Here is a 14,542-nt window from a genome sequence, read left to right on the forward strand (position 1 = left end):
GGGACAAAGTAAAGAGCTATCTGAAGACCTTGGGTACTAAATTATTTATTGTCATAAAGCTGGAGAATGATACAAGAAGATTTTCAAGCATATGAGTATCCCAATTTCAACTATTGTTTCTATTATCAAGAAGTACAAGACTCATGGTACTGGCACAAGGCTCCTTCGGTCTGGAAGAAAGAAGGTTCTTTCACCAAGAATAAGAATTGTGAAGAAGGTTAATAACAAGCCGAGATTGACTGCCAAAGATATTCAAAGTGAATTGGCTGCAAGTGGGACTGGGGTTTCCATTTCAGCCATAGGTTGAATATTGCATGGTGAAGGTCTCAATGGTCGCAGGCCAAGGAAAACATCACAAGGACAATCGCTTAAAGTTTGCAAAACGGCATTTGAATGATGGATATGAGTTCTGATCAAAGGTTTTGTGGAGTGATGAAACAAAAATCGAGCCATTTGGTCTCGCTGATAGTCGTTACGTTTGGAGAAAGTCTGGTGAGGCGTACAAAGAAAAGAAAACCATGCCTACTATCAAGCATGGTGGTGGTAATATCCTTCTGTGGGGCTGTTTTTCCTCTAATGCCACAGGACATTTAGTTCCAATACATGGTAAAATGGATTCCATAGCATACCAAAAGGTACTGGCCAATCATCTGAAACCTTCCGCTACAAAACTTCACATCAAAATCTACTTCAGAATGGTTAAAGAAGAATAAAATCAAGGTTCTGGAATGGCCTAGTCAAAGTTCCGATCTAAATCTGATTGAGAATCTTTGGTATGAGTTGAAGAAGGCTGTGCACAAGAGAAGTCCTCAGAATTTGAATGAACTGGAACAATTTTCCGTTGAAGAAAAATTAGGTAGAATCAGGTAAAAAAAATCAGTAAAGAATCATGCCAAAAGCTCATTGACAAATATCCTAATTGTTTAAAAGAGGTTATTATTGCTAAAGGTGCCTCAACTAGCTATTAATTTAATTTACCTTTTCAGGGTATGAATATTTTTTAATTAGAATTTCATTTTGGTAAATCACTTAATATCTATCTATCTATCTATCTATCTATCTATCTATACATACACACACACACACAGAGATTGACTACTTTATTTTGGTTTACATAGAAGCATTTAAATTATTTTAACAATGAATATACCTAATGAAAAATATCTGCAGCAATTTTGGTATGCTGTACAGACACAGATACAATTACTTTTCATACAATTTTATGTGAGGAGCGCATCATATTGGTGTACTTTCTATTATAAAAGCAGACAAAATAGGTGGCAAAGGCTCACCACTGTTTTAGATCAACAAACTAAATTCTTCAATAGTTTACCATAGAGATTGAATGAGGGGGAAAAAAGAAAAAAAAAAAAGATGGAACAATTCAAATGAAGCTAACAGATGCACGGACACAGCTGTCCAAACAGGATTAATGGTGGGTGTTAGACTACAGAGGGTCATGTGGTGCTTCACAGAATACCAATATGCATTGCTTTACAGGCTATTCCAAGTGTCATTCAGTGGATGAAAATAAATACATGCGTTAAACAGATTCATTGAGTCTTTTCACAGTATACCAAAAAATGAGCAGGATGAAGAGGGGAAAAGTAGCTTTTTTAAGTGTGATGGGAAAGGTAATCTGGGCAAAGCTACTGTTACTCTCATTTGATCATGGAATGAACTCGACATCACATATACAGAGAGTTCTGTTCAATTAAAGAAGCAGTGGTGCACAGATTTCATATTGGGAAATAATCCAGCCGACAAACAAGAAACAACAACAAAGATTTGCATCCATTTGCATTGTAGGAGACTTCATTACTGTACCCTGTGACACTGACAGATAACCTGGAGAGACTACAGTGAAGCTGATAACCACAGTGGAGCAGGAGTGCTCACAAGTACAATATGAGAGACTACAGTGAAGCTGATCACCACAGTAGACACAGAGAACAGTTTAGAGGTAGAAAAAGTTTCCGTACAGAGATGAAGAGAAAGGAACCATGTGGGATCATCCCTTCTTTCTGTTTTCTAAGTGCAAGCTGCAGCCCTACACAGAGATGTAACTTTTGCTTTTATGTTAAAAGCAATGTCTTACTTGCAGCGATTTGTGGATAGTGGGAACGCTGGTGCAAAGCAAGGGGGATTCTAAAACAGCCTCCTATAGATGTTTCATATTGCATGTGGCTTAATCCGATACACTCTCCATTTTCATAAATATATTTCAGACCGTTCAAGTACTGTGACATTATTAGGCGATTGAGGACCCTTTTTTTATGTGCATGCATCAGTTACCTTTAAGTACAGACGAGCTAAACCACATGGGGTGAAAGAGTATGCCGTCTAGAGCAGGGAAAGATTAAGATCATGTAATTCCAAAAATAATCTGAGGGGAACATCAAATCAGCCCACCCTGCGAAAGTAAAAATAAATACAAAAATATCAAAAATAAACACACATAGTCCTGTGTTAGCAATTGAAGCAGGGCCATCATGTTCTCCATAGTGGTTTGGTATTGCTGGTATTGTATGATTCTAATCTAATAGGACAATAAGTGCCCTAAAGTTTGAGGTTGTGCTTGTGGACTCCAAGCTTCGGGTAAATTCCTGTCAATTGTAAAGTATAATGATTTTCCTTCTACTCCTGCAGAGCACATTTAACATCTCGTCCACGACTACATGTTTGGGCACATCTTTCATCAGAGTCTGACCTGCGGGTTCAAATCTATGTATAAAAAAAACCCCAGGGATTTCTTCAGGAACCTTTTATTTAATATTCATCTTTTTCTTTTTTCTTTTTTTTTCTTAAGTCTATCAGTTAATCTACAATACAGATGCCAACACCTGGTGGATTTAGTTAAATCTTTTGAAGAAAAAGTAGCATCAATTATCATATCAATGCCAGCACCTGGTCAACTTGTATAAATCTGTTAACAAAACCAACAGCAGTCATTGTGTTAATGCCAAGACCCTTTCAGACTGGTTTGGAATGCAGACAAACTCAGGGAGCCTTTCAAGTTGCATCATCACTGCAGCGGCAGAAGTACAATATACACAACACTCCACTTCCTTCCACAATTATTTGTTGTTTTGTACTGCCACAATGCTAATTTTTTGAAGATGTTTCTTTAGAATGATTTCCTGAACAGTATGGGGACGTATTACTTAACAAGCTGATGCAGTGTATAGGCCCTGGCTTTGTTTTTTTTTATTTTCTTTTATTTTATTATTATTATTTTTTTATTTATTTTTTTAGAATAGTGCACTCTGGGGTCTTGGCAATCAGATGTTCAGCTTCTCATCTTTTTTCTGCAGTTTGAAGTTTTGCATGTTGTTTGTAAATGCACACGATTTGGAGAAACCTGTGCCAGGCTGCAGTCTATGGTTGACGGAGTCCCAATTCAAATGGGGCCATTTCCAGGTCTGCTGCCAGCAGATATGAACAGTTCTGATTTGAGCTTGATGCCACTTGATTTAGATTCAAAGCCCTTTTAATGCATTACAATACCACAGGTTCATTACTATAGATGTACAGACGAGCATATTGTTTTGGTTAAAATGTTTGGCCATTTCAGTCACTACACAAAGTAAAGGGATTTAAACCAGTATCTGATAGCAGTTTGACAGCATGTGCTAAATTAATTCAAGTAGTCCTCTTGTCACAGAAAACTAGGCTGTCTCTCAAGGTAATGTTAGTAGTTTAATCGCTTAAACTATAACTTTTGCTTAAACGTTGAATATATATTTAATTAATTTAAACTAGAGTAAAAAACAACTACATAAATTCGTCTCACATACATCCATAAAATGTGAGGTAAATACTATTTTGCATGCCGTGTAGTGACAGGTTGATTGCATCTGCGTGGACAGGAAGGAGAATCCAGCTAGTAGCTAACATGGGTCGTTCGAAAAGGAGCTGGAATCATTTCTAAAAAGTTAAAGAAACGTGTTAAATGTAAATTATGTAAGGCAGAATTTACTTCTTCAAACAGCACTGGAACAATGCTAAATCATTTGAAACTTAAGCACCCATGTGTTTCAATGGGAAATAAAGATGACAGTAAGCATACAACGCTGACAACATTTGTTTCTGAAAGTTCACGTAGATGCGGCACAACCCGGGCTGAGAAATGAACTGAGCTTTTGTGCACTATGATAACTGAAGACATGCTGCCAGTAGGTTTTGTTGAAGGTGCAGTATTTCTCAAATGAATGGCTTTTGTGGAGATGAAATACTGTGTGCCTTTGAGGCAAATTATAACCACACGGTTCATGGTGCCCTCGGAGCGTGTTTCTTCCGCTGCTGGACTTGCAGTCAGTTGCAGTGGACTCACCCCGGAGCATGTTGAGATGATCATTTTTTTAAACAAACAACTTAAAGCATGTAACTGAAGTAGAATGACGAGGTTAAACTACTGTTAACATTGAACTTTATTATTTTTTTATTTATTTTCGTTTTTTAAATTAGGATTTCTGATTGAAGCTGAACTTTTTTGACAGCTTTTTAGAATATTACAGGCTTTGTGTTCTGGAGCTTTTTTTTTAACTGAATTCTCTTAAACTAAAACAACTGAAGTTGGATGACAATTAAAACTATTCAAGGAAAACGCAGCTACTGTAAACTGAGATTCAAATTGAACTTGTATTAACTTTTTTTCATCTTGAAAGAATATTTTGAATATTCTTGGATTTGTGGTCTTCAAATTGATTTCTGTTCTGCAGCTTTGGTTGCACTGCATTTGTTTACTGTTCCTAATAACTTTAGCACTGGATAAATGATTCTTGGTAAGTACAATAACATAACCAACATATTGATTGTGTACGGAATAGAGGTATATGCCAGTGTCACTTTTTGTTATCATTTAAACGTTAAACTACCACAGTAACGAGTATAATTGAATACCTAATTAAACAATATTGATGTCCCTAATATAGACAGAATACTAAATGCTTTTAAACACAAAGGGATTAGATGGGGTTGTTGCTTTTCCAGAAAACCATGTTAAAATGGTGTGTTTAATCATCTTTACTGCCTGTATATTTCTGTTTAGTTAGAACAGCTTAGCTGGAAAGCGCTGTGTTCCCAATAGTTAATAATACTCATCCTACCGATGAGGTGAGGTTTATGATTGCATGTATTGCATATTACCTCAAGTATATAAGTGGAAGGCATTGCTGTAATAAATAAAAGCATGTATAGCCATACAGTAGCACAACACTGCAAATTGATGCCAGACCAGACTCTAGAATAACCCAGCATAAATAAATACAGCACAACAGGGTGTTGATAGCTCAGCAGGCAGCATATTGTCCTCCAAGACAGATGGTTCTAAATGGAGGATCTACTCAGTCTGGCAAAACCCCAGCATGAAGTTTGGAAGTTGCAGTATTAAAAGAGCTATCCTTCTGATAAAATACAAAAGAGAGATCATCTTTTCATCTGTGGATGTCAATGATCCTGTTGCTTTTTTTTTTGGGTGCATGGAACCCTTGCTTTGGGATCTATTTGGTATGAAAATGATATCACGCTCGAAGGACTGCCGCATACCTCGCATTATAAACCTAACAGGTCATTATCTACCAGTGAACGCCCACTAGTGTGAACAAAAAGCCTCATTACTGTGTATTAAACCAGCAGTATCAATTCATTTTGAAAACCATTTTGGGCAACAAGTCCTCCGAATGGAATTGTATCCGAGAAAAGAAAACTGAATGAAACTTCTCACCATTTTGTTTAATGAAAAAAAATATATACCAATTGAAACAAAACAACTACAGGGGGGTTATGTACTATGTAAGAAATCTTAAGAAATACTGCACTTTTCCAGACCTAGAAAATACATGTTTGTGATTTGCCTAGATTGCTTAAAGCCCCTGTTGTTTTTACTTTGAACCCAAAACATCCCTCCTGCCGTATGGTCTGCCGACTGCTGCATAATCCAGTTTATATCCTGCCCGTCATTATTTGTTTACATCGTCGAGTTGAATTTGTTTGAATTTCAGTCTGAAAACAGTGACAGTGATGTTTTAGTCACCATGTTTGTTTGGAGCATTTTTTTTTTTTTTTTTTTTTTTTTTTGTAGTACGTTTCGAAATTCATTTTCTGTTAACTCATAGAATCTGTGTTCAGACATTTTCTCTTGTGAAGAGTGCAGGGGACAAAGGCGTTAAGATCTCAGTATCTACTCTTTCAGCAAGGATTTCTTCAATCAACTGACTTAATCACATCAGTGTTTCACAGGCTCTGTTATAAATCGTGGAAGAATATTTAGTTAAAACCCTTTTTTTAAAGCTTTAACATTGTTTGAAGGGGGCTAACTTGCCCAAACTATTGCAATAATATGGTTTATAATAACGTTAATGACCTCTGTGTTGGTCTCTAACTGGAAGATAATGACATAAGGGTTGTTGAGAGCCCAACCACCCCCTTAGGTCATTATCTGCGAGTTAGACTCCTCCTCATTGGGCATTGAAGCTTAAATAATGCCCAACAGGTTGTCTTTACACAAGAGCTGGGAAGCTGGAGTAGATTGTACCATCCCCTCTACCATCAATATGTTTAATTATAATGCATTTCATTGCTCCCTGATATGTCCTCTACAGAGATTGTTGATTGAAACCATTTTGAAACGCTTTCACTAGCAATCCTCCCTGATCATTAAAAGCTTTAAAAAAAAAAAAAAAAAAACTGTTTCCAAGTTCAGTCATAGTTATAAGGGCTACTGCATTAACCCTTTCAGTCCTGAATTATTTTTGCAGAGCTGAAGAATAAACATGAACATCAGAACATAAGAGAGTTTACAAACGAGAGGAGGCTATTAGGCCGATCTTGCTTGTTTGGTTGTTAGTAGCTTATTGATCCCAGAATCTCGTTAAGCAGCTTCTTGCAGGATCCCAGGGTGTCAGCTTCAACAACATTACTGGGGAGTTGGTTCCAGACCCTCACAATTCTCTGTGTAAAAAAAGTGCCTCCTATTTTCTCTTCTGAGCAGGACATGTTTGTATTTTTTTTTTTTTTTTTTTTTTTTTTTTACACAAATAGTTATACACTATCTCAGACTGGGACCTAGGAGTCCCGTGAGGTTCCAACATGATTTCCGACGCTGTATGTTAACACACGGCACTAAGATAAGATGGGACCTTGAGGTCCCGCCAGGATTGAAAGGGTTAATGGTGCCGGAAATGAGTTTTTGCATATTACAAAGTCAGAAAAAGGAGGCAGTGAGAGAATCCCATTGAGCTATTGTGAGCAACAAGATTGTGCTTGCTTATTGTTTGAGTTTGAAATATGTAAATGGAAAGTTGACCCAGGTGTATTTAAAGGAGGCTGGTTCCATGGAGGTTTGTGGTGTGTTAGGTGTGGTTAGTAAATGTTCCCAGTTTGCACAAGCGCTCTTCTATTATATCTGGTTTCTCTGTTTTATGAGACTGCACGATTAAGTGAATAGAAGTACTGGCATTCAGAATGAAGGCCCCAGCTGAAGTCTGGCTATGTTGTGGTATTATTCCAGTGACCTTTGTAAGTAATGAGTTATTAAACGGTAGTCAACACTTTTTTTATCATGAATAAAGGTCAGGGTTAATTTGTTCTTCCCACACATATTTGGAGAAGGTAGGCAACTCCCATGTGTTTTTTTCCTTCATTTTTGTACATTTATCAAGTTGCTCTTTTCTTTGTTTAAAAGACCACAGCATTTTTTGTCATTCTTTTCTTGTTAATTCATCAAAGGTAGTTGCTGTGCTTAGTTTTTTTTTATGCCTGTCCACACTGGTGAATGAAATGACAAGCCCAATGGGGGCATTTTTTCTTCTTTTCTTTCTAAAGAGGATATAGACGGAAGCTGTTCCTTAATTAGCACATTCAATATGCTTGGGGATAACCATGTCTGTCTGCTCATAATCTGGTAAATATTTTAGATGTAGTGTGCCATTTGGTGCCCCTGCAATCGGAGGTATAGTGGTGGCCATTAAAAATACTGTGTCACACATTTTTATAAAATGCTTTAGCACAAGTTATTATACAAGTTATGTAAGGCGATGCCTGCTCATGTGACTTGTACATCTGCCACATTTATTAATGATACTGATTTCTCTAATCTTGTATTGACAGCTGTGTTACTAACAGACTTGTTATTTTAGGCTTTACTTTCCATTTAATACTGTTTGTCCAGGTATCCAAGTAGGATGGTACAGCTTGCTGATGACTCTGCATGCTCTTAGTGTGCATGCTTTCAGCAATAAGCACCCAACCACAGAGCTACAGACACGCACACACACACGCTACACACCCACTCACCTATCAATATATGTAGGTGGACCTGTAGTATATAATGGATATGTTCAATCAATGTGCCTGGCCCCTTTATGGTATAAGGTGCTTTTTCTTGCAAAGCATCTTATACAAGACAACATATGTTTTCAGTTTTTTTTTTTATTTCCCAATGTATGAGAAAGTAATTATTGTATTAATTATGTTTGTGAGTTGTGGTTTAGACAATTGTTTTTAATGTCCATCTGTTCAGCATGTGAGTTATGAGAGGAAATCCGAAGAAGATTTATGGCCTAATGAGACTATTTGTGTATATTGGAAGTCAATGCTTCATCAGGGTTACTGATGCAGATGTAACAAACACCTTGAAATCGTTGTGCTACACCCTGTTTGATTCATGTGCTGTCTCTGCTTATGTTTTCCAGGTATAACAAGGTTTGATCTCCTGGGTGACTTTGGGAGATTCAATTGGTTGGGAAATTTCTACATCGTCTTGTCTTACAACATACTGTTTGCTGTTGTGACGACACTGTGTCTGGTCAGAAAGTTTACCTCAGCTGTGCGGGAAGAGCTTCTGAAGGCATTAGGTAAAGCTCTGTGGTACAGCTTGCTGTATTTTAATCGCATTAATACAACGATTCGGCTGGAATCACTGAATAGTAAAATCCAACTTCAACCGATTTGTCTTTTGCTCATATTAATATAAAGCTGCTAAAATGCTATGGTAAAGTTATGCCAGCTAGAAATTAAAATACTGTAGTTCAAAATAGATATATATGTTCAGGGATACCGATATTTAGTAAGCACGTAGTCCGAGTGAAGTTATCCAGCAACAAACTCCCCATCCCCAGTTTTACTGCTTTCCTAGGTACCATTCAACTTGTTAGATGTCTTGCTCATTCAAATATTTAGCATATGTTTAAAGAGGAGACGATGATCTATTCAGATACCAGGGTATATTACTATACATATGTAACGAATCTCTCGCAAAATCAGGTATGAGAAACTGAGCAGACCAAAATGTAGCTTTAAACAGGGTGTATATGCACTATCTTGAATTGCTGATTTGATTCAGGCTTTTTAAAAAAATGACATTGTTTCTTTTTTAAAAACACTTGACTAACTCTGAAAACTATTGTGGGATAAATCAATGTGTTTGCTCTCTCGAGTGATGTGAAATCACACCAGGAAGGTGTAGAGTGTTAATTCCTGTCAGACCTGAACTACGTAAAATGACTCAATTGTGTTGGAAGTAATATTCTTCTACCATAGATGTGGCAGCAAAAAAACCTTTTAAAGCTTGTTCTAACAAGTCCAGGTAGTCGGATGCAAGGAGACCTATAAATGAATTTACTTTATAGGCCAAAGCGTTTTAACGGTTTAAGGGTTAAAATCATGTTTCATTCCATTGTTGTGTTTTTTGTTTTTTTCTTACCCAGGTCTAGATAAATTACACCTATCAAATAACACAAGGGAACCGGAAAAGCATTCTGCAAATGGGCATCAGAAGTCACTGTGAAAATACGACCAGTAAATAAGCAACAAAGACTGAATACAAGAAGGGAAAGCTTCCACCTCATGACAATCCGTAGATTCCCCCCCCCCCCCCCCCCCCCCCAGAAGTACAATTGTGTCTGGGATATGTTTGAAGGACCTGAGCCTGTTCACAAGTATATTGCCAGTCATGATGCATGGATTCTTCCCTGATTCCAGAGGGCCATTAATCCTGTAGAAAGTGGCTCAATTTACAGATTCACACCCACTGCAAAATATGAGTCTGTGCAGTCTGCAGAATATGCACGAGCCCTGGGTTCGGGGGCAGTGGGTTGTAACCCCAGCAGATAACCTTCATCTTTTTTACCAACTAGATCGCAGGCTTTTTTAATAAACAAGATGGGGGACTTCTTCAGGTAATCCTCTTGTAATTTGTTCATCAACAGATATTGGAGGTTGCCAAAGACAACCATTAATCACAGTTTTCATTGGCAGCTTGACACTTTTTTTTTTTTAGGCCAGTTGCATTTGTTTTACACTGAGATGAAAAATAAAAAAATAAATTTTTATTTAACAGCCATTTTAAAAAGAAAATCTCTCTGTTAACATAGATGTTTTTTTCTTGTTTTTTGTTTGTATGTTTAAAACGCAGCTGTACATTTCCAGCTCTGCAGAACTGCCTCTATATAAGTTGGCAGCTCGAGATTGATGCTATGCTAATGCCGGTTTTATTCTATAATCTGATGCTGCAGTTTGTAACCCTTCACTTTATAAAGGAGAGCACACAGGAGCTGGGTGGCTCAGCAGATCCATATTCACATTTAAAGCTTTAGTTGAGTTCACCTAAGCTTGGTAGTGAATGAAGTCCACTACCATCTGATGACTGCTGGGTATCTGTGAACTGAGTTTTTGTGGTTTCAGCCCAGCTTTTAGTGGACAGCTGTCCACATCACATAACCACCGTTATATTGGCTCTGGAAAATGAAAAGGCTCTGAGAGTCCAGAGATTGGATGAGCTTGGTGACCAGAGCATCCTCTCCCTCCAGAGCAGTCACTTGAGGAAAGAGGCTTGCAGTTTCTAGCACCTTTCATGGGTGTTATATTGATTTATGGAAAGTAAAGTACAGAATGTCCCGATCACAGGTCACAGCAAAGCTCTCGCTATAGGCAACATTGCAGACGGCACCTACTCTGTGGGATCAGATGAGAAACAGGATTTAATAGAACATTGATAGCTTTGCTCCGGCATTGGGCTGGCCTGGGGCGATGTGGAGCTATTCTGGGCAGAGCCTTGATCCACACAGCCCGAATGCTGATTGTGGTTGCAGAGTACAGTATAGGGACACTGCAATGCTGGATAAGTCATGCGACTTGACAATTCACATGTTAGGTAAATGGAACCAAAATAAAAAAAGTGTATAAGGTCATGAAAGGTTAGTCCTCTTTTAATATTTTAGATGTGTTATGTTACAAAACAACAATACTTAATTGTATTTTTTTTTTTTACTCCCTCTATCTCAAAAGCACCACTGTGACTAAGAACTATAATCAGTATGTTAACTTTTTTAAACCAGTTTGTAATGTGCAGAAATTTAAAAGTCAACACTTTATAATGAAAGAAAATCTACAAAACACTGGATAAAATAGTCCAAATATACAGTTTAGAGGGGGGCATTAGCATTGTTGTATTGAATAGTTTATATGCACACCCTTTAGATCTGACTTAATACAGTACACAAGAATTACATTTTGAACAAAAACAAACAATTGTACTACTGTATATCTCATTGTTGGTACATTTCTAATATACTCTTTCCTGCTCTGAGCAATATTAATATTACATTACAACCAAGCAGTATTCTTTTTTGGATTAGCAGTTACATATATAGTTGGTGAATTGATTTATTACTGATCGGTTTTTGATGGGTTTATTATATTCTGTTGGTGCACTTTAGCTTGTTGTGGCATGATATGGTACAGAAAGGGTTTATGCGGCCAGTGGGTTCTGCTAAGCTAGTGTGTGGCAACCTGCGTTTGAAAATCCTGATTGCTAGTCATGGTGAAACCAGGGGTTTGCTGTTTCACACATTCAATAGTTGCATTTATTATACGATTTCATGAAGTTTATTCATGTCCTCATCAGAAATTGTTTGAACGGATTACAGGTTAAGCTAGGGACCTCTGGGATAACTGTCCAGGTAACATCATTTTCATGTTTAAATGTGTAAATAACAGTATGCTGTGCTAGTGTGTTTATCTGTACACTGATTCAGTTTGTTTGTTTTTTTCCTAGCTTGATTGTCTGTATTTTGTTATCAATGACTACCTATTGGGTTGATTACATGGTTTTTTCGCAGTTATGGCAGTAGATTGCTATGTTCTTTTTGAGTTTCAAATCAGACACCTCAATATGCCTTATGAAGAGGACATCGCTAACATCTTAGTTTGTTGCAAGGTTTTTCCGTTGTCCTGTGAGTGTGTATTTAATGACAGATTCACTGTGAGCGCTTCTAGTCAACAGCAATTTTCAGTAGTTGATAAATACCCTCATCTGAAAAAGATGTCTTAAACAGATTCAGCTGGCTTTTCTTAAAAAGGGTGGGTTGGGGGGTCATGCATTTTGCATACTATCTCACACTTCTTATTTCAGTGTTCATTTAAAAGTGGTATTTCAGTAGTAATTATTTGACACAATTCAATAGATGGAATTTGGGTAATTTAGCTTTACAGCAGACATGGCTCTCTCGATAAGGACACATGACATGTTGTTTTCATTTGAATGACAATACGAGGGACAAGCCCCTGCTCTATATACAAGGCTGGGTTTCCGTACAGTAGCTAGTAGAAATTAGAGTAGACATTCAGTCCTGTACATGATCGAGCTTTTTATACACCCAAGACTATGCGTGGAATTGAAATGTGAATTGAACGGTAAAATGAAGGCTTGACGACTAGTTTCTTATTCTGAAATACTTTAATTCTTACAAGGAAAACATTTTCTGAGAAACAGCTTTACCATTCTAAAATTGGGGAGGGAGGGTAGTAAACCCCAAATAATGAATTACTTCAGAGGGCACATTTAAACATGTATCATTCACTGGTCCTTATTGTAGGGATCCACAATACATACAGCGTATTGTTGTATACCTGTACATGATGTATGTAGAATATTTACTATTATGTGTTTGAATATGTACATCATTTAGTTTTTAGCAGTAGAAGAATGATTGTGCCATGCTCTGTACTCTTTTTATATGTGTAAAAAACATTTCCAACAGGGCAGGTTGTGGATGCAAATAACCTTTGACTTCTAAAAATGCCAAACAACAAACCTCATGGTTAGGTTATGTGGCTTAACAATACTGTGACGAAGTAGCACTGACCAAAAAGGATACATTCCATTGCCTACACTAGTTACATAGAAGTGAAACCACACTTTGCTGTAGGAGCAGCCCAGGATCTCAATTGACCAGACAAGATTTGTTGAATTTTTGCCCCCCAAATGTATTATTTTAATTTTTATTTATTTTATAGTTACTGGAACAAATTTTTTTTTTTTTTTGTACATCATGACTCAATGTTGTCTAAACCATAATACATCTAATTTCCCTTTGTTCATAATATCCATAGTGTACATTAAGTTAGTACTTGTTATGTGTGTCATTCTTGCAAACACTTTAGTTAGAACACTGGCTTTATTTTTTTACAGATTGAATAACTAATGACCCTAAACCCAAGGGAACATAAATTTGCAGTGTATTACTTTTTTTGTAATTTAAAGTAGCATGCTTTCTATTTTTTCACCTTGGAGTAGGCAGATATGTTGAACATAACATGTAATAAGTCTATTTTCTATTCACCGCTTGCAATGGATGCACAGGGAGTATTCTGAGCTCATGAAAAATTTTGGTTGCCTTGCAGTATTTTACAATTTATAATACCCGAGGTCGAGGGAACAGTCTGTTGGTTATGCAGCTGTTGATGTTTCTGCATGTCACTTGTAAATGTGAATGTATTTTTTTTTATATATATATATACTGTTGTTTGTAGAACAGTTTTGTAAAAATGTTGCAAAAATTGTATGAATTTTACATTGTGTACTTTTTCAGTTTACAATACATTTGATGAATGGTGAATGTGTTGTGTTCTTTTGATTATGCTGAGTATGTTAAAAGATACATAGAACACGGGTACTAGATGATCTGTCAGATAATCCATTCATGGGGCATGTGGGTTGTTTATGGCCATCTTCATGAGGGAAATAAACACTATATAGATCACAGAACATAGAATACTAAAATCACACTTTTTTGTGTTTAAATCCTATTTTTGAGCTTTCTTTAATTAGCAATGTGCCAATTTAAGTGTCCCTTACTCCTCCCAACACACACAAACACAAATGTATGAGAATTACAGATCAGTAAACACTGAATGAGTGTTTGCAGTGTAGCTGTGTATCCCTGCAATCCTGTGCATGGAGACAGCTGTGGTAACCTCAAGGGGCTGGCATCTCACAAAGTCACTGTGACTGTGAAAGGAAAAGCTGTTACAGGTTAGAATAATCTGTTAAGTGCCAGTGATCATATCAGTTGAGAGGAATATACTAACAAAGCGGTCACCCCTATAGCCACAACCGCCTCAAGGCCTACTTTACAAAAGTTAGACTGGCTGTGTACTGTGTACTTTATGCGCAATTGGAGACATCACCTAGAATTCCTTAATAACTAACCAGTGATCAAACCGAAGTTGTTTTATTTGTATAATCCATTTCAAGATGAAT

The 14,542-nt window shown here is 37.0% G+C and overlaps 1 protein-coding gene across 1 annotated transcript in view; it reads left to right on the top strand.

The window, feature by feature from the left end:
- Positions 1 to 9,880, top strand: part of LOC117400492 (limb region 1 protein homolog) — a 57,708-nt gene extending 47,828 nt beyond the window's left edge. Inside the window, exons 16-17 of the mRNA XM_034000538.3 lie at positions 8,694 to 8,855; positions 9,708 to 9,880. Coding sequence (XP_033856429.1) covers positions 8,694 to 8,855; positions 9,708 to 9,787 — 242 coding nt within the window. The 3' untranslated portion in view covers positions 9,788 to 9,880. The remainder of the gene's footprint in view (positions 1 to 8,693; positions 8,856 to 9,707) is intronic.
- The last annotated feature ends 4,662 nt before the right edge of the window (positions 9,881 to 14,542 follow it).

Source organism: Acipenser ruthenus, chromosome 4 (assembly GCF_902713425.1).
Source record: "Acipenser ruthenus chromosome 4, fAciRut3.2 maternal haplotype, whole genome shotgun sequence".
NCBI lineage: Eukaryota > Metazoa > Chordata > Actinopteri > Acipenseriformes > Acipenseridae > Acipenser > Acipenser ruthenus.